This window comes from Convolutriloba macropyga, chromosome 15 (assembly GCF_964194025.1).
Source record: "Convolutriloba macropyga chromosome 15, txConMacr16.3, whole genome shotgun sequence".
NCBI classification, from domain to species: domain Eukaryota; kingdom Metazoa; phylum Xenacoelomorpha; order Acoela; family Convolutidae; genus Convolutriloba; species Convolutriloba macropyga.
This window is the reverse complement of record NC_134482.1, coordinates 33,527,362-33,548,620: the sequence shown is the minus strand read 5'-3', so window position 1 is coordinate 33,548,620 and position 21,259 is coordinate 33,527,362. Positions and strand designations below refer to the sequence as shown.

The following is a 21,259-nucleotide window of genomic DNA, read 5'->3' as shown; positions in this document are numbered from 1 at the left end:
CTTAATTAAGGGTTCTCTCCTTTCAAATTTGCCATTATTCATTTCGCCCACAGCCCCCCCCCCCCCCCCCACCCACCCCCCTTCCCTCCCTCCCTCATCTTCAGCCCCGAACTAATAAAGAAAATCGTTTTGAAAACGCACGCACGCAATATAGAAATATTGATTGTCGCACTTCACGCGTCATTAAAAATGCAGTGCCGTTTATCCATTTTTGAAGAGAATTGCAGAAATCAGTAGGCATGCAAATGACGTAGATAGATTTTTTTCCAGATTTTCACAACTGTGTTGGTATTTGCAGACGGAATTTTGTATTTCAGTAGTCTAGGCTGTTATGGGTGTTAGAATATTATATTGACGTTGCTAAAAACACCATTATAAGGTCTGCTAGGATTGCGGCTGAAAGATATATTTTATGCTGATGGATAGACGCAATTTAAGTTTTTTGGTGCATTTAGCGTCTGCATTCATTTTGGAAAATCAATTATTCTGGTATTAAACTGAATGGTTGACAATATATTGGAATTAGTAGTACGAATTTGATACTGTGTGCGCTTAGTACACACCAAATTCGTGTAGCTTTTAAACATAAGTGTGTACGTGTACCAATGAGTTTTGGTATATCTTTCTGTGTCTTATGAAGATATATTCTAGTTCTCAGCACAGTGTTTAGTTTCTTATGACCACGCTTTATGCGTTTATATACACATCCATTATTTACCATTACTTCTCTTTTCGTTTCAGCCTCTGTAAAAAAACCATTCATTGGATGGTAGTATTGGTGAATGCGTGAGAACAAACTTCTGAAACCTCTGTTTAAAAACAAACCAACCGAATGCAATTTTGTTATTGTTACTACTACTACTACTGAAATTAACAAATCATCTGTTCTCTATCGTAACGAAGTTTTCTGTCTTCTTTTGCGCAATTCTATATTTTATTTCGTTTACAATACTTTTAAATTGGAGTACTTATTGCGATATTACTTCAAAAAATGGTGTCACGGAATTCAGCTTTGTGTTTGTGAGTTCTTCAATGACTTATTTATTGATGTGCTTATGTTAAAGTGACTTTCAGATTGTCATTCGACTATGAAGCTCTTTTCTAAGACGTCTTCACAAAAGACTTTGTCTCTTTTTAAATTTTTGTAGCAGTGCAAAAAGAGAATGCAACACTCGGAACTTACCAATGACGTGCAAATCCGGAAACTGTGTTTTGACTTTACATACATGTGCTATTTACTTGAATTTTCTACCTAAACATTAGTCAAAATTCCTTTAGCAAGGAATTATAAATGCCTCTGTATCGCCTTTTTAGTAAAGAAGATTTTGATTCTTCAGCTAAATTTGCAGCACTTAATTAATCGCTCACAAACGAGGCTTGTAATGTTTATAATAGTGCTGCTGGTCTATCAAATTTTCATCTGATCGTTTTTTCGTTTCACAGTTTGACTTTTTTCCTAAAAACGGGATAAATGGGTAAAGCTCGGATGGCATTAAATTCTCTTAGAAGCTTACAGCTCACTAGTGTCTGTAGTCTCTAATATGGGTTCGCCGAAGTTGTTTAAGTGACATAAATTCAGTGTGAAGGGCGGTGCTTAGAGTTTGAACAAATCCATATATTTGTTTGAATAATATTTAAAGACTTTTTACTCTTTATTTCTGATTGAATGCGATCTTTCAGATTGCATTCAATTTGTAGTAAAAGACTTAATTGCAATTAATTTTTTTCAGTTTTAAGTTAAAGCTGAATTTTTAAGTTAAATATTTTGACGTTAAAGCTGAGTTTTAAGTTAAAGAGTCAAGTAATTGAGCGTTTTTTCTCTTCGAGTCTCGTGGAAGTCAAACGCGGCTTATTTTTCGGACATATGCTGGTTTTTTTCTTGCCTTACCTTTGCATGCATACGTTTATGCTGGCATATTCAGCTTTCGTACGAACTCCACCATTGGTATTAAAAACGTCGTTATCACTGTTGGCTAATATTGCCCTTCTATTTTTCTTTTTTGAACTACGTCAAACAAATTTGTTTCGCTTTACTTTATTTTTACCTCCTTTCCAGCTTTTTGCGGGATCATCTTGACTTTGGTAGGCTATTGTGATTCTTCTGTTGTTTTAATCCATTTGCATTCAAGCAGAATTTGTTTACCAAAGAACTCTGAAGTCAAGTTAGTCAAAGTCGATGAGCGAAATCAAAAATAGAAACGAGTTAAATCCATAAAGCCTAGTTATTTAGGTGCCCGTTACTTATTTGTCTTTAACAAGTATAATGCTTGTGGTCTTTATACTAATCGTTTTACCGTCTTATTAAGCAGGGGTAATACTGCCAAGTTCAATAAAAACGCCTTATTGATATTTTGTAAAACAACCAATTTGTTGGATGTTCCTTTCTATGCTTGTTTCAATTCCTTAATAAGAATCAGTCGAGGCTTTTTTCCGGCATTCGGGAGGGTAGGATTTCAAGAGTTTTGCCGGTATGTTTTTAAAAATCTAGCGTGAAATTGTTTCTGCGCGACGAAACAGATTTATATTCATACATATTTTGGTGCCGGTGGACCGTTTTTATGTTCCAATTAAAGAATTTGAACTGTATTGGGGCGCTGTTTTTAAGGATCTTTTCGCACGATTTTTGATGTCAAATGGATGTGATTAATTTGGTCACGCCGATACAGGAAGTGGTGCGAAAAAGCGAGTGGTTTTGAGGAGGTATTTTTAAACTTTAACGTTAAAGCGAAGTGAGAAAACGGTGTTTGAACAAAATTTGCTTTCTCGTTTGTTTTTTTGTTCAGATGCGACAATTTGACTCCGATTTTTACTGTTTTTCGATTTATGTGATATGTGATCGGGTTATTCTGAATGGTCTACCCAATCCAGTTAAGGTCCATTCCTGATCTAGTTCCTTGTTTACGCAATGAAAATTCTTTGAATCGGCCGCTACTCGTCCGGCTGTTTTTTCCTCGAATAAAAAAAAATTGTTTCACTTTACCGAGTTACAGCTTGTTCAACAGCTTGTTTACCTTGATCACATTTTTCATCACATTTTAATAGAGCAGGCTAAACCCAATTTTAGATGCGCGCTACTTGAACTTGTTATTTTAAGTCTTAGTTACCTTATCTAGTGCTTATTGGTTTTGATACTAGCCCCTGTTTCACTTCATTAAGAACCAGGAGTATGTCTAACTGTGGAATGACATCAAAATGGTTCCCACTTAAAAATATGGTTGCACAAAAATTAATTTTCGTTTTTTCCGTTCTTTCAATACCAAGCTGGGTTATGGGAATCAATGGCGGCTATTTTCCGGTTTAAATTTTTGTTAACTTTCTCATTGACGATGCTTAGTGTATATAAATAATGATGTGTATTTCTGTACATTCGCCAAGTCTGGACCCTGTTCGCCACTATCGGTTCGAAAAGTCAAAACTCTTGATTAATGGAGGGATGAATTTGTACAATGTTATGCATGTGTTTCAGAGCAGCTGAATGAGGCGAATAGGAAAAACGAGATCCTGGAGAACGCACTCAGGATTCTGGCCAAGCAGCACCACAACTTAGAACTCACTCTCAACGAGTCATTCAAAAGCTGCGACTCCAAATTTATCAACAGGTTATTGTTACTTAATTAGTATTTGAATGTATTGTACTCCCTAATCCACCTTTTGTTTTCTTTTTAACATATTGCAATATTTCAATTTAGAAGAAACATTGGGTGAATTGTAGGCCTAGAAAACCTGTTTCCAAGTGGAATGCGATTTTATATTCGCAAAATGCAAGAGATGAAAGAAATGAAGCATTGTGATTAAGCTTCTGATATTAAGCCTAATTCCAATTTTTGGTTTTTAGGCAGCAAACTTGGATAACATTTTATTGATGTGTCATGTAGCTGTGAAAGAATTGATGGCAAAATTATATGGTCTGTGATTTTCAGTTTGTTCTGGCCAAGTAATTCTCAAAAAAAGGGTCAAAAGGTTTAGCTTCGTGGAAACTCGTTATCTGATTTCTCTTAATGAAGACTTCACCTCATGTTTTAATTTATTGCTCAAAAAGAACTTCAAATCTTTTTCACCTGAATCCTTAGGCCATAATTAAAGCACTTTGCTACCAAAATTTTATCTCAATGCTTTCATAAGCTTTTTACTCCACATTTTTTTGGTTCGCCAATGTGCGCGGGATGAGTTCTAAAAGTGCACCAAATAGACCTCGTTGTCTTCTAAAAGAGAATCGATTTCACAAGAAATTTTCTCGTACACGCCCTTGTGATTGTGCTTTGTAGACAGATATCAAACACTATATAAGCACGAATAGCTTGAGGTTGAGCGTTTACAGCACATTAGAAAGATATAAGCACGTTTCTTCATTTCATCATGATTTTTTAAAGGTCAATTCAACTCTATTATTTAAATTGGTTGCTGTAAATGAAGCGTGAGTGGTCTGAATAAGAGTAAACTCTTGTTTGACGCATTTAACTCGCTTCGGTGGATATGAAGCTAGCGATCTTAGGTCGTTGACCTTTTCTTTGTTGATTTTTCTATGTTACTGAGAGCAAGTTTTATCCGCATATTTGTACAATTCTGTTTGCTCTGTTCTGCTTATTACTTTGAAGTTGAGGCGAAAGAGAAGTGTTGTATAATAAATGGTTATAAGTAATGAAGACGAGTGCTAAAGTTTTTGTTCTTGTGTGCGTGTTAAGAGTTCATCAAAATACTCTTGCTTAGTTCTTCTAAAAAGAATTTTGAAGTATATATTTCATCGTGATGGTCTTTTTCTTGTGTCAGTGTTCGCTTTGAGAGGCTCTTCCACGCCTCAATTTCTTGAACAACATAAAAGTAAAATCGAAATGCTGAAAACTCAGTTTTCCGAAAGTACTTTTTTGTCAACTTTAGCTCTGTTTCTTACTTTTCGTTAGGATTGCTTTTTTGAATAACCATCTTCAGGGTGAAGTTTTGTGTTGAACTACCGCTTGTTAAGACAATACAGCACATCGTAATTGAGTAAAAACATGCATTAGTTTGCTCACTCACGATCATTAAAAATAATTTTGTTCACAAGATCTATCACAAGGGTGGTACATACTAAGGAAAGAAAAATCTATCAGATTAGTTGAATTGTCAAACTTATTAGCAACCTTTTTTATCTTGATTGAACATTGGCTGAAGCCATTTACCAAGGTTGGTTCTTCTTTAGTTTATTATCTAAAATTGCACCTTTTAAATTTTGATCAGGGATTGCAAATAGAAAATTCAGACAGCAGGTTCCGTTTTTACTCAATTGTTGTGTTTTAGGTTTGAGAAAGCGGTACAGAGACGGAATACATTGGACGGAGTGTCAGTTGCTACTGCCTCTCTTCAGATGTCAGGTACTGCTACTGGTGCCGATGGAGACACCGATACCCATCCTACCAATAACTACGATCATCATCTGGAACAGGACCACGAGCGAGAGGAAGAAGGAAGCGGTTCCCATGACCAGAACAATCAGCCATCAACAGGTAAATCGATTCGCATCTATCTTGATGCTCAAGTCAATCATGATCTGGGGAATTGTTTTGTTTTTTTTTACAAAACCGGACAATTTTACATTGGTCAATTTGTCGCTGATCGACATAATTCATAAACAGTTTTAAAACAATCTGCTGGTTTTTAATTGCTCTCCAACTTTTAATTTTTTTATGCAAAATTTTTGCTTGACCAATTTTGCGCTTTTGTTCTGGAACATTCTGTGACTTCTCAAGTGACTTTTTCAAGCTTCACTTTTTCATTTTGAGTGATTTTAATTGCTCTCGTTCTGAAATGAAGTTTGTTGCTTATATAAAAGTGATTGTTAGCTGTTGAGTAACAACGCAGTTGTGGCTTAGTGGTTAACCCTAGCAGGTCTATGTTTTTAAACCCAAAATAATTCTAAGCCACACCCCTAAATTAAACTGTCCCCACCTTTCGTTCGAGAGCAATTCATCCGATGTTAGTCGGTTACGTTTGAACCTTCTTCAAAGGATACTATTCAAAGGTGACTTGACTTATTTAGGTTTGACCAACGGAATAAGCAATCTTGCCATAGGAATGACACGTGATGTAATGACCACTCCGACTCCCCAGAATATTGGAGAGGTAAGGGTCATCGGGGGATCCACTGAAGACAGAAAAGACGAACAGGACGGTGCAGCTGTAATTGACGATGATGACGATGATTTGTTCTATGATGCGCTTTCTATTGACAGTAATGGCAGTGTCCGCAGTACGAGTGAAGAATTTGCTGCCTTAGAAGAACGCGCAAGGTACGCCGTCCTATTTTATCGCTCCATAAAGATCATGGAAATTTTTGCTTGACCGATTTTTCCTTTGACTTTTTGTCCTCAAAAGCAGGATAAACATGTAACACACGGAGGGCATTAAGTTTTCGGGTCGTTCCCACTATAGCCCCCCCCCCAGATGAATGGTCACATAACCTATAGCCCCCCCCCCCCCCCCCCCCCCCCACATGGTATATATACCACAAGGGGGGTCTAAAATGGGAAGACCAAGTTTTCTTAGAGTCTTCCGGCTTCTAGACTCTAAGTGTGCGATTCTATGAAACTGTCTTGGAGACAAATTCATGCTATGAAAGGTCAATTCTTACAACCGAGAACTCAATAACGCGTTCCTTCTTTTAAAATTTAATTTTATCCAAAACTGTTTTAGCAACTGTAGCGATGAAATTTGCTATGCCTCTTTGTTTACGCAAGTATTATTAGTTCACAATCTTTTCTCATGTTGAATAATTTGCTCGCTGCGATCACAAAGTGATTTACAAACAATTCTACACTAATTGTATTCAATCCTATACACTAGGTGGAATCATCAACTGCCATTCTGGAAACATTCAATGTGATTCCTGTTTCGTTTCAGGGTGTCGCCTGAGCCCTTTGAAATAAATGGTCACGTGACAGAGAATGGAGACGTTCCAGTGGCTTTCCGCACTTCTTCCCCTCAGTTCCTAACTTCCCTTCAATCGTCAATTGGATCTGCATTTGACCAGCCATCTAAACTTGCTACTATTTTCACGGACGCGGGCCAAACGTCCATTGAATTCGACGACGAATCCGTCACCGAGTACCGACGCTTGTTGATTGGAAACGCGAGGCAAGTTTTGCCCGCTGAAATGCCCAAAGGTCGGCTTTTGTCCCTCTGGGAGACTCTGAAGGAATTGCTGGGTAAAGATTTAACCCGCGTCTCCATGCCAGTTTTGTTCAACGAGCCTTTATCTATGCTCCAAAGATCGGCCGAGTTTTTGGAGAGCGCGTTTCTGTTGGCAAAAGCATCCAATACAACAGACCAAATTTCAAGAATGGTGCTAACTTCGACATTCGTAATTATAAACCTGCATTCTTTAGTGGACAGGTTGAACAAACCTTTCAACCCGCTCTTGGGCGAAACGTTCCAACTTGTGGACGATGAAATGGGCTATCGATTCATTGCTGAACAAGTTAGTCATCACCCTCCAATTGCTGCCTTCAATTTCCAGTCATCTTTCTGCCAATTCAACTGCAATTCTGCTCCTATAATCAGTTTTGGTGGTCTTGGCCAGTCTATTCAGGTACGGGTTGCGGGCAACTCAGTTTTCAGGTTGAAAGTTGAAGAAACGGACGAGGAAGAGACCTTTTCATGGACGCACCCTAAGTATATTATCCATAATATTATTGCAGGGCAATTGTGGTTGGAGCAGAATGGTTGTGTGACAGTAATGAACCATACTAACGGCTGTAGTGTTGACATCGAATTCAAGCCTGCTGGGTTCTTTAAGGGTGCTTTGCATGACGTTGAAGCTTTTGTTAAAGACTCGAATGGAATCAAGCGGGTATATCTATTTGGAAAGTGGACTGAATGTATTTACGCAATCTCTGTCGAGAAAATGGCCCAAATTATGGAAGATAAAAGGCGAACCGGATCTTTGAACGATAATTTGGTCGCGGACGAAGATTGTGTAATGGTTTGGAAACGAGCGCCAAAAATTGACACCAGCAAGTATTACAGCTACACTAAACTGGCATTTGCTTTGAACGAAATTGACAATCTGAGCGAGGAGTACATTAAAGGTCTGCCCTGCACCGACTCCAGATTCAGACCTGATGTGAGGCATTTAGAGAGGGGAGAACTAAGCAAAGCATCAGAGGAAAAGCATCGTCTGGAACAGAAGCAAAGAGCGGCCAGGGCTTCGCGGGAAAAACTGAAACAACCTTGGAAGCCTATGTGGTTTGAGGACCAGCATTTTGGTATGGAATCGATTTCATCTGATGGAAAACTGACTGGATCTAGTGCGGGAAGAGATTCAGTACCTTCGCAGCGTTTTGTATTCAACAATAAATACTGGAACGGTGACTACTCTTCGTGTCCAGACATTTTCTGAGACTAATTTTTCGAGATTTTTGGAAGGAAAAATTCTCGATCATCATTATCATCTGGGACTCTGTCTGTATTTTCTGAACTCTTCATCACAACAACAGTAGAGCTAATAGTGTGATATAAGTACGTATATATATTGAGCCTAAGTAGTATTAGAAATGAATATTTTATCATTTCGCAATTTATTTTGTTTGGATGAGTTTTTTCAAATACAGGGTCTAGTTCATATTGAGTAGAATCTGCTTTGCTTTTAGAATCAACATTTCTAGCACCGGATGTTCCAACATACACTTTAATTTGGTCAAAAATTTTTATTTGACATCAGAGAAGGGGTTTCTTCGAATTATCCTGAAACAAATAGAGGCAGTGTACTAAATAGGTTAATCACTAAAGACGAGTTCGACAGACATAATTATCCATTGCAGAAGCTGAAAACGACGTGACTTCGGTCAAATGAGTCCCAAAGAGATCTTCTTGCTGATCATTCATTTTTGTATTTGCGAAAAAAGGTAAGCTACAATAGCTTCTGTTATTAATGAACTGCTTAGTTAATCTAGTCAACAACTGTTCTCAATTTAAGTTTAAAAATGGAGTGCAAAAATTTGCTAGGTTAAATTGGAAGTTTCACATTGGTTCTTTTAACCGAGTGATCGTTTCTTTTCCTTTTTCCAGTAATGTATGCATCTTAACGTTCCTTTTTTAGCTGATAAAAAACCGTTAGTATTCTAGCACTTTCTAAAATCAAACGTTTTGTATCAAATTTTTCCGAAAATATTTCAAACCAACGGTGAATGCATTTCCGCCAAATGTATTCATATTTGCGATGCATGTCCTACCAGCTAAACTGAAAATTTATTAATAGCCGCGGAGCGATAGCGGCTATTATCGAGGACATCGTGGTTTTTTTAACAATTCAAAGAATTTGAAGTGTATACGGGCGCTGTGTTTTTAATTGCTCTTGAACGAAGTTCATAGCAATTATTGTAAACGTATGTCTTTTTTATGCAAAATTTTCGCTTGACAATTTTGACTTTTCGAGTGACTTTTACGCCCTTGACTTTTTGCGTTTCGCGTGATCTAAAATTCTCTCTCAATCACAACTTCAAGCAGCTGAACTCAATTGGCGGCAATTTAATACTAAAAGTCGAATGAAAAGCGCCGGAACTGATGTCGTTTTTTACTTTAAATCTTAATAGTATGTATATCTTAACCTCTAATGTGGTTATTTGAAGACCACTAGTAAACTTCTTAGTCTCATTTAAGCTCCCCCGACTGCAGCAGGCTGGAACTGATTGGAGCTCCCACTATCGTTCGACAGCAATTCTTCCGACGTTTAGTCGGTAAAGTTTTTTTAAGATGAGCTCTCACATTTTTCAATGACTTTGATCTTTCAAAACGGAATAAACAGGTAAAGCCCAGGGGGCATTAAGTTTCATTAGAGGCCCAAAGTGGGCCTTAGTAGTCCTTCAAGTGCTTAGAAAGGTGCAGCTGCTGGATGGCCTTACTTTAAGGTTAAAATTATTTTTAGTTTTTGAACTCAAAATGGTCTAATTTTTCATGTTTTTCGTGATTTTTTTTTAGTTTTTTGTTTGATTAGTCTTAGGTTGAAGTTTCAAAAAACTGATTAAGACCTTTTTCGTGACAAAATTACTTGTTATGACCATTTTTTGAGACATATGTTTTTGTACCACAAACACCCAAAATGATACTAATTGTTGCAATTTTTTTTTCAAGTTTTTTGAAAATTTTTGCCACTTTTTGATTTTTTCAGCTTCAGGGGCCAGCTAATCTCCTTGGTATTATAATAGAGCACTGCTTAGTTTCTAGTAACAATGAATTCGTTTTCAACATTTTAATGTCCCGTTTTTTAGCGTTTTTTGATCAAGTTCGCAATTTTTATTTGAGTTGTTTAAATTAATTTTTTCAGTTTTTCTTGCCTCAGTAGCCAGGCAACCTCTTCGAGTGTTTGGTAGTATGTTATTACATAATTGCTAGGTGGCAATGTAATGGTTTGCAACGTTGTATTAGAACGAATTTCTTTTATTTGATAAAATTTGATTTTTCTCAAAATTGTCTTTTACCTAGTTTGTCGATCTTTTTGAGACAATGATTTGTTTTAGGCGTGGAATTTAGATTTTGGATGCCATATAGAGCAACAGAAATGAGTCTGAAGATATCAATATCACGATCTTCAGCAACATTTCATTTAAATTTCCAGCTGATTTCATTTTAAAAAATTATCGGTCATTTTCGTTTTAATCGATCTTCAAGGGCCAATAAATTTGTTCAGGTCTAGCATATATAATACTGGACTGGACCAATTTTGGAAACAAAAATTGGTTTCGAACATATGAAATAGGTATATTTAAAGTGATCAAAATTTGTCTAAGGAGTAAAAGCTTCAAGAGTTCAGGCAATGAGTTTTTTGTGCAGTTTTTTTGTTTTTGTTTCTGCTTTCTTCAATATTTTGAATTGCATTTCAGGACTTGTCCTTCTATGTTTTTTCGTTTCGTCGTCTGAAGCTTTTTTTGTTTTACATTTATTCACACAGCAAAGTTGAAAAAGGCAAATTTTCTGAATGACGTCTTCCTCTCACGAACGGCGTTTGAGCCAGTGACGTTTTTTCTCACTCTTAGCAAACGTTTTTTTTTTTTGCGTGATTAGATTTTGATCACAAGTGACTGAACCTCACTCAAAAAAATGACTTTTGCACTTTAAAGCCTGAGTTTGATTTGAATTTGTTTAGGGTCAACGGAACTCATACGTGCAGTAAAGGTCCCTAATAAGAGGCTTCTGCGGGATGAGCTTTAACAACCTTTATTATTTTATCGCTGAATGTTTTTTCCTAAGTTTTTGAGTTGCGATGGTTTTTTTCAAATTTTATCTGTGTCTGTTTTTATCTCTATTATACGGCACGCAGGTCTATTCTTTCGCAGCTATTTGAAAAATCTGCCGGCTATGTTTTTTTAAGATGTTTTCACACATTTTTCAATGACATTGATCTTTCAAAACAGGATAAACAGGTAAAGCCCAGCGGGGATTAAGTTTCTTTAGAGGCCCAAAATGGGCTGTAGTAGTCCTTCACTTGCTTAGAGTAGTGCGGCTGCTGGGATGGCCTTCATTTAAGGTTAAGAGGTCATTTTCAGGTTTCGGTCTCATTTTGGAGTTTTCGGTCTCAAAATTGTGCGATTTTTCATGTTTTTTTCATGTGTTTTTTTTGAGTTTCTTTGTTTGATTAGTCTTAGCTCCAAGTTTTTACGAGTTGATGAAAGCTTTTTGCGAGACAAAATTACTTGTTATGACCATTTTATGTGCTATATGTTTTGGTACTATGAATACAAACACGCAAAATGATACTAATTTTGCATTTTTTTAAAAAGTTTCTTGACAATTTGTCATTTTCGAGTTTTTCCAACTTTAGTGCCAGGAAATCTCCTTTAAGGTTTGATTATAGGGCGCTGCGTAATAAATAGTAAAAATGGATTGGTTTTCCTCATTTTAATATCTGGAATTATAGAATTTTTTTAAAAAAAAAATCTGCAATTTTTTTAAAGTTTCCTTAAGTTTTTGTCAATTTTTGATTTTTATCAATTATCAAGTGCCAGAAAACCTGTTCAACGGTCCGATAAAAAGTTGCTGCATGCTTGTTATCTGCAATGAATTTGTTTTCAATAATTTAATTTTTCGAATTTAAGAAATTTTTCGATAAGATTTGCAATTTTTTTTAAAATTCAAAACATTTGTCTTTTTCAGTTTTTCTTGCCACAGTAGCTAGGTAACATCATCCAGGGTTTGCTAGTATGTTACTGAGCAGTTGCTAGGGGCAATTGAAATGTTTTCACAGAACAAATTTCTATATCTGAATTTTGAAATTTTTTAAAAATTATTGCCTATCGATCTTGGAGCCAATGACTTTTTTAAGGCTTGGACTTGGCTTACTGGATAGCCTCTAGAGACATAAATGATTCTGAAGATGTTAATATCACAATTTTTGGCGACATTTCATAAAAATTTGCAAGTGATTACATTTTTAAAATTTTTTGTTCATTTCGGGCTAATCGATCTTCAAGGGCCAATGATTTTTTCAGGTTTTGCAGATAAAATGCTGGACCAATTTCAGAAACAAAAATTGGTTTTGTACAAATTTTTGAAACACGTATATTCACAGGGATCAGTTTTTGCCTTAGGGGTAAAAGCGTCAAGAGTTTTAGCAATGATTATGTTTTTGTTTAGTTTGTTTTAATTTCTCAATTTTTTGGGATGATTTTGTTTGTTTTGGCTGGCATTGTTCAATTGATTTGCTGGTTAGGTAGAGTTTTTCTAAGTTTTCCATTCATTTCTTTAAATTGTTTTTCCTGCTATGTTTTTAATTTGTCTACATCGATGATTCTTGCGACCTGACTTCTTGGAATTGACTTTTCAATGACTTCGGTGACTTCTACTGCTTTGCAGTTAAAATTTGTGTGCGTGACGTCATTTCTGCTTTTAGATCGATTGCTTGACTCACCTCACTCAAAAAATGACTTCTGAACTCACTCACGGAACTCTCAATTTTATGGACATTTACTAGTTAAAGATCAAAAGTGTGCATCTAATTAGTGCCAAACCTTTATGCCCTAATTCTTGAGTCTTAGTCTTGATTTTTAGATTTTGAATAATAATTTTGAAAAAGTTCTTCTAAGGATTTTTCCTTATAGACCGTATGTGTCATATGTTTTTTTAAGATGTTTTCACACATTTTTCAATGACATTGATCTTTCAAAACAGGATAAACAGGTAAAGCCCAGCGGGGATTAAGTTCCTTTAAAGGCCCAAAATGGGCTGTAGTAGTCCTTCACTTGCTTAGAGTAGTGCGGCTGCTGGGATGGCCTTCATTTAAGGTTAAGAGGTCATTTTCAGGTTCTGGTTTGGAGTTTTCGGTCTCAAAATTGTGCGATTTTTCATGTTTTTTTCTTGTGTTTTTTTTGAGTTTCTTTGTTTGATTAGTCTTAGCTCCAAGTTTTTACGAAATGATGAAAGCTTTTTGCGAGACAAAATTACTCGTTATGACCATTTTATGTGCTATATGTTTTGGTACTATGAATACAAACACGCAAAATGATACTAATTTTGCATTTTTTAAAAAAGTTTTTTGACAATTTGTCATTTTCGAGTTTTTCCATCTTTAGTGCCAGGAAATCTCCTTTAAGGTTTGATTACAGGGCGCTGCGTAATAAATAGTAAAAATGGATTGGTTTTCCTCATTTTAATATCTGGAATTATAGAATTTTTTTAAAAATAAAATCTGCAATTTTTTAAAAGTTTCCTTAAGTTTTTGTCAATTTTTGATTTTTATCAATTATCAAGTGCCAGAAAACCTGTTCAACGGTCCGATAAAAAGTTGCTGCATGCTTGTTATCTGCAATAAATTTGTTTTCAACAATTTAATTTTTCGAATTTAAGAGATTTTTCGATAAGATTTGCAATTTTTTTTAAATTCAAAACATTTGTCTTTTTCAGTTTTTCTTGCCACAGTAGCCAGGTAACATCATCCAGGGTTTGCTAGTATGTTACAGAGCAGTTGCTAGGGGCAATTGAAAGGTTTTCACAGAACAAATTTCTATATCTGAATTTTGAAATTTTTTAAAAATTATTGCCTATCGATCTTGGAGCCAATGACTTTTTTAAGGCTTGGACTTGGCTTCCTGGATAGCCTCTAGAGACATAAATGATTCTGAAGATATTAATATCACAATTTTTGGCGACATTTCATAAAAATTAGCAATTGATTACATTTTTAAAATTTTTTGTTCATTTCGGGCTAATCGATCTTCAAGGGCCAATGATTTTTTCAGGTTTTGCAGATAAAATGCTGGACCAATTTCAGAAACAAAAATTGGTTTTGTACAAGTTTTTGAAATACGTATATTCACAGGGATCAGTTTTTGCCTTAGGGGTAAAAGCGTCAAGAGTTTTAGCAATGATTATGTTTTTGTTTAGTTTGTTTGTTTTAATTTCTCAATTTTTTGGGATGATTTTGTTTGTTTTGGCTGGCATTGTTCAATTGATTTGCTGGTTAGGTAGAGTTTTTCTAAGTTTTCCATTCATTTCTTTAAATTGTTTTTCCTGCTATGTTTTTAATTTGTCTACATCGATGATTCTTGCGACCTGACTTCTTGGAATTGACTTTTCAATGACTTCGGTGACTTCTACTGCTTTGCAGTTAAAATTTGTGTGCGTGACGTCATTTCTGCTTTTAGATCGATTGCTTGACTTACCTCACTCAAAAAATGACTTCTGAACTCACTTACGGAACTCTCAATTTTATGGACATTTACTAGTTAAAGATCAAAAGTGTGCATCTAATTAGTGCCAAACCTTTATGCCCTAATTCTTGAGTATTAGTCTTGATTTTTAGATTTTGAATATTAATTTTGAAAAAGTTCTTCTAGGGATTTTTCCTTATAGACCGTATGTGTCATAAAACTGACAGTCTGAATCTAACCCAAAAAGTCAAGTGGTCTATTAAAAGGCTGGTGGTCCATCTGTCCATCTTATTTCTTAAGTTGTTTCAATTAATGGAAGCGTCTATCGCGGCTATTTTCCGGCAATCTGCCGGCTATGTTCGAAAAAACTTTTCATAATTTTTGTTTTTAAAAAAGTGATAATTTTTCTGTAATCTTTGACGTTCGTTTTGACAAATGTGTTTGTTTCTAAGTATCCTTGAAAAAGTGTTTCTGCACTGGAAATAAAATAGAGAGAGATGCTAGATAAAGATCATATTGGGGACGTAGTCTGTGCTCTGGATTGATTAAAAATGTTTTTCCGGTAAAATTTGATTTTCCATCCACAATGACAATTTCGATCATCAAAAAGGTGAAGTGTCTAGAAACGAGAAAAAACTTGTAGTAATTTATTGCACTCAAGCGAAGTTTGTAGCAATTATATTAGTCCTGTTGGTCTTTTGCATGCGATTTTTCGATTAACCGATTTTTAGTCTGACCTCATTTAATTTTGTCCTCGAAAACGGGATAAACAAGTAGCGTCCAGTGGACATTAAGTTCTCTTAGAGCCGTTGAGCTCACTAGTATCCAAGTATGCGATTCACAGAAACTGTTTTGGAGACTTATTCTTATGATGTGAAGGGCGGTTCCTATAGGTTCTCCGCCCTCCACAACCCCCCCCATCCCGACCCCTGCAGATCGTCCAGTTCGTAAGGGCCCGTGCAGACAAAGGACCCCTCCAGTCGTTGCCCCCACCCCATCACCCCCCCCCCCCCCGTGCATCTCCCCTCCTGTTGCGCTGACCTCACGCCCCCTCAGTTAGTGGCTAGTTACTGACAAAGCCAACCGCTCACCGGTCGTTTGAGAACAATTCGCCCGACGTTAGTCGGTTATGTTTAAATCTTTAAATTAAATTACATTCGATTTTGCCAAACTAAATGTGCACCTATCTTATTTCGAATTTCGTGATGCGCACAATTTATCAGCTAATTTTAATTTGCCTCAGTATAATAGAAGTTGAGACAATTTAATTTGTCTCAACTTACATTCCGAGTTTGAATGTAAGTTCGAAAGTAGAGGAGTAGAAACGAGTTTAAATTCCACTTCGTTGTTGCTTAGTTTCTGATTTTAACTCTCATGAACCCCAGTCTAGTTCATATCTTTAAACATGGAAAAATCTTTCAAATTAAATTAAATCTTGGAAAAGACAAACATTTGAACAATGTCGAACCTCTGTTTTTAGTCTATTGAGTTTTATGCAGGGAAAGCTGCTTGTTCGAATACATTACCATAATTATTTGCTCGCGAAAGAAGTTTCAAGCAAATATTGTAAACCTGTTGTTTTTTATGCAAAAGTTTTGCTATAACATTTTGCCTTTTTGTTCTAGAACATTCTGTGACTTATGACGTGACTTTTTACTCGTCACTTCTTGATTTTGAATGTTTTCACTTGCTTTCATTCCGAGAAAAGTTTTGCTTAAAAAAAGTGATTTTTAGCTGTTTGAGTGTCAAAACGGGTTTAACTAAGAGGTTATTGTGTCTATTTGGTATCTTGGAGGTCGCTTAATTTCTGTGTGTAGATTAAAACTTTCTAATCTACACACCGAAATTAAATTGCCCACCCGCCTATCATTCGAGAGCAGTTCATATGGCGTTAATCGGTTTAAGTTTTAGAGATGAGTTATAAAGCGGTAAGTTTAATCCTGAATAAACAAAAATTCATCTGCAGTTTTCATTTTTCGTTTTGTATTCGGAAAACGACTTTTTTTAAAATGAATGAAATTGGCTGTTGTGTTGCCCCAGTCAACTGTGAATAGAATTTGTTTTAATGTGAGAATTAAATCGAAGAACTACAATTTCACATTGGCCTGAATGTTCCTTTTTTCGATCGATTCTTTTTTCTCTAATCAACATATTGCGATTAAGTCTTCCCCTTTTCATGTTGCCGAGAATCTAGATGTTTATTGAAAAATTAAACTACATATTCTGAAAGTCAGCGTAAGGAGTGAATATAAATACATATACATCAGTTTATACATACATATATATATATATATATATATATATATATATATATATATATATATATATATATATACACGTATTCATATATATATATATATATATATATATTATATATATATATATATATATATATTATATATATATATATATATATATATATATATCGGTATTGGTTTTGATTTCAATTGCTATAGTAATCATAGATTTCTTTCATTTATGTTAATTGCTTTAGTTCACTTCTTGCTGTTTTTATAATGCTGTATTTTTCAGTAGAATAAATAAGCTCTTACGGGTGGGAGGTAAGACGGAAAATTTAAGAACTCAATTTTTCTTTGGCGTTGATTTATTCGCAAGAATACAGCGGTTTAGAAATTAAATTAGAAACAGTGGAATGCAATAATGTGATCTTTTCCGTTTGTGTTGCCCAGCTTAGCGGGTGCGTTTTTTTTTTACCCCAGATTCACGTGCCATACTTTTACATAGTGATTTACTATGTAATGGTACGTGCTCTGTAACTGGGTGAGTATAATGTAATGGGGGCACAAACGAAAACCATCCCTATAATGTCCCGTAATTTTAAACAAATCGGACTTTCCACATTTTTATATGCAATACATTTGTTTTAATTTGTTAATTTTGATTAAAGAGATCTAACTTTAGAGATTGCCTCACTACTCTTAGAGTCCTTTCCGTTTTTCTTCCCCGTTCAATTTTTTGTTTGAAGGTGGAAAAGTAAAATATATTGAAGGTGGAATAGTTCATCCTCCCATAATAGTTCCACCTCCCTATCAAAACCAAATCTCCATCCGTGTACTGACTTCCTGTCCCTACACCCAACTACTTCCCCCACTTAATACTCCCACACAACCCTCGATGTTTTCGAGGAAATTCTATAGTTATAGTTTATTTTTCTTTGGGGTTATTCCCGTAAAATATTTCTGAGTTTTGCATGGATACTGTAGAGATTATATTGCTTGACTCTTCGGGTCGTTCTCGGTAATCTACCTGCTCTGATTTTCTTAGCGGTAGAAAACTTTTCCATTACTTGAAGTTATATTTCAAGTCAAAAGTTCGTTTTTGCTCTTTTTCCTTCCTATCCAAATTGCACCTCGACCTACCTTCCTAACCCTTCCTTACCTAACCCATACCCCCCCCCCAACTGCCTATCCTCCGCCTATCTGTCCGCTCAATACCTCCAACACGAACTACCCGCACCGACACAATCTAACTACCGGCACCCAATGTTTTTGATGTATAGTTTTATTAGGCGTTTCAAATTTGTTTTTTTTTTAATATAGTTCTGATTTCGATAAGACTACTGTGAGATTAAATTAGCTATCATTTTTAGCTGATGCAAAACTTGTTCAATACCGGAATTCGGAATTCTACTTGCTTTCTTTGCATTGATTTGGGTGACCTTAAACTGTAGCTTGGCGTTGAATGTAAAATAGTTATATTCTTGGCGGAAGGCTCATTTTCCCCGCAATAATTAATCTTCACTGTTCAAACCAAAATCTTCGCCTGCCTGACTACCCCTACCTATCTACTAACTCCCCCTTCTCCCCAGAAAACCCTCGCCTAATACGTGCACTCACCCATCCCCCAATGTTTGTGCCGTTTTATCAGACAATTAGTCTTTTTTAATAGCCGCGAAGCGATAGCTGAGGCTATTGTTGGCGTTCTCTTGGTTTTCTACAATTCAAAGAAAATGAATTGTATTGGGGCGCTGTCTTTTTTTAAGATCTGTTCACACATTTTCAAGTGGAGCGTAAAAGCGAGTGGTTTTGCGGCGGAAAATGTTTTTGCTCTAAGTTAAAAAAAGAGTGAGAAAACGGTGTTTGAACTTTCTCGCTAGTGGTGTTTTGTTCACATGCGGCAATTTCACTGATTTTTACTGTTTTTTCGATTTTTTGGATCGGATTTTTTTCTAAATGGTTTTTCCAATCCATTCATAGTCCGTTTTAGCTCTAGTTTTCTGTTTAGTCAATGAAAATTCTTTGAATTGTGCGTCAGGACTTGTCCTGCTATGTTTTTTTTTATTCCGTCAAGATTTTTGTTAGGACCATATGACTTCACAACCACTTCAAATTTGTTTTTTGTTCCCTCGTTCATGTAATTTCATCTGAATTGCGTGCGTGACGTCATTTTTCACTCGAAGTGGAGCTAGTTTTTGTTCATTCGCGTGATTAAGTTTTTGGTCACACGTGACTTACCTCACTCTTAAAAATGACTTCCTCACTCTGAAATTGACTTTTCTTTGCTTTAATTCAAAAAGATAAGGTTAAATGAGTGCTTGTCGCTCTAATTGAAGGTAATTTAAGAGCAGCAAATACAGACAGCAATAAGTTATTCAGATTCTTAATCAAAATTTAATCTCAGCCCTTAATGAGAATAATAAGTTTCGTTTTTGTCTGTCTTTTTTACCTTCTTTTTGAGACTGTAGGTCTATGAAGCTATTGTGGCTATTTTCTGGCAATTTGCCAGCTATGCTCTTCTCTTCTTTTTGATATTTACCTTAAGCATGGATACTGTAGAGGTTATATAGCAGGACTTTTTGAGTCATTTTTCGCATTTTATCGGCAATGGCTTTTCAGTCGAAGCAAATTTGTTCATTCATTGAACAGTGTTTTTGCGCAACTTTGATTTTTGTTGTAGAACGTTGCTTTCTGTTTGCAAGCATTGTACTTTGACTGTTGCGTAGTTTCTGATGATTATTTAATTTTTATAGAAGTTCGGAAGGTGATTCCAAGAACTTTTCTTCCTATAACAGGGCCCCCTCCCTACCCGATATGCATCCCTAGCTAACAAGTGACTCCACTACCAAACACCCCCTTCCGCTAGCTCTCTCAACTATATGTCCCCCAATACCTCCCCTACAACAGCCCCCCACCTAACCACCTCCCCAAACTTTTTAATTTACCAAGTTTTTTATGTGCTTCATTTTTGTTTTTCTTTTTTGATAACTTTGATTTAGGTAAGGCTTCCGTGAGGTCAATGTTCTTCAACGCCGCAACTTCTACTTCATGTTTGATAATTGTTTGTTTCAGAAAGTCGACTTCTGTTTCCGATCATTGAATTCTAACTATAATTTAACTGTTTTAAATCAAAAGTAGACCGTTTTCCCATAACAGTTCGACCCCCTATTAAAACTGAAATCCACCTGCCCACCTACCCATTCCTATCTACTACACCCCACATGTCATATACAAATTCCTAATCCATAATCGATATGAATTACTTTTTCGTATTGTTTGAAAATTGGATATGACGAAATTCATCTTTAAATACATAGAAATGGATTGTGATTGGTATATTTGGTTGTCTTACAGATTTAATTGAAAAATAAATTGCATGAAGAGATTGGGGGTTGGGACAAAGTTGCAGATAATTGTTTTGAATTTAAGGGAATCTGTTCAGAACCTGCATCTGAAATATATAGAAAGGACGAAATATAGATAGAAGATGGTGAAAGAGTGGGATGTTGAAGATTGTGAAAGGATAGATATATGGTGATAGGAAAAGAGCAGAAAATACGATCAAAGATTGAGAGTTAATTATTTGGTTCAAAAGCATACACAATTAGTATCCGCTTTAAAATGTTTAAAACTGTTGTCAGCAGGGAAAAACTTAGAATACGAACAAGCAATTAACAAATGCCGTTAAATAGCTGTATAATCAATTCTGCCTCTACAAACTTACTCTTAATTTACAATATTGAATACCGGAAATGCTTCAATTTTTTTTTAGATTTAGCAAACGTTACAACTGATTTTAACCCTGATGGTTTTCAAATTTGTGTCAACCTTATGTTGTGAAAAACGCGATCTTTTGGTTTGAGATGATATAGTACGTGGTCCGTTGGCGTTTGAAAAATTGAGTTCCCTAAAACAAAGATTCATCGATAAATCTTCCAAAAATGTAAATTTTGTCAACGATTTTGATTTGCTACTTAGTTTTTGCATAATCAGAATGAAGTATTTACTCTATTTTTTCTGCATGAGTTGTGACGCAACAAATTAGATGGGTTAATTGATCAGTTTTCTGATTAATGACAAATCAGTTTCCGAAAAATTGATTTTTGTAAATTATGATTCTTGATTTGAAAACAGACCTGGTTAGTTTTAACATAATGAAATCAATGCGGATCTTCATAATCGATTTAATTCTCAGTACATCTCTCACTTTCCAATAGATTATCGAAGTTGTGTGCAACAAAACTTGAAATTTTGAAAACAAAAATAGTTTATCAAAATTTCACGCTTTTTGTTATCCTGAAAATGCGTTATTCATCCACCATACTATTCGCAAATTCCTTATTTAAAATAATTGTGTTTGAAAATAGAACGTGCATTGCTTGGGGTGCAGAAGAGTTTAATCAATTAGCG

The 21,259-nt window shown here is 35.6% G+C and overlaps 1 protein-coding gene across 3 annotated transcripts in view; it reads left to right on the top strand.

Moving 5' to 3' along the window:
• Window positions 1-8,566, top strand: part of LOC142354381 (oxysterol-binding protein-related protein 1-like) — a 41,198-nt gene extending 32,632 nt beyond the window's left edge. The window contains exons 7-11 of one of the 3 annotated variants that reach the window (XM_075406659.1): window positions 3,467-3,599; window positions 5,275-5,480; window positions 6,047-6,263; window positions 6,667-6,705; window positions 6,874-8,566. In XM_075406659.1, coding sequence (XP_075262774.1) covers window positions 3,467-3,599; window positions 5,275-5,480; window positions 6,047-6,263; window positions 6,667-6,705; window positions 6,874-8,371 — 2,093 coding nt within the window. In that variant the 3' untranslated portion in view covers window positions 8,372-8,566. Of the gene's footprint in view, window positions 1-3,466; window positions 3,600-5,274; window positions 5,481-6,013; window positions 6,264-6,666; window positions 6,706-6,873 lie in introns of all 3 variants that reach the window. The other 2 variants (XM_075406658.1, XM_075406660.1) reach the window with 2 other exon arrangements.
• Window positions 8,567-21,259: the final 12,693 nt, after the last annotated feature.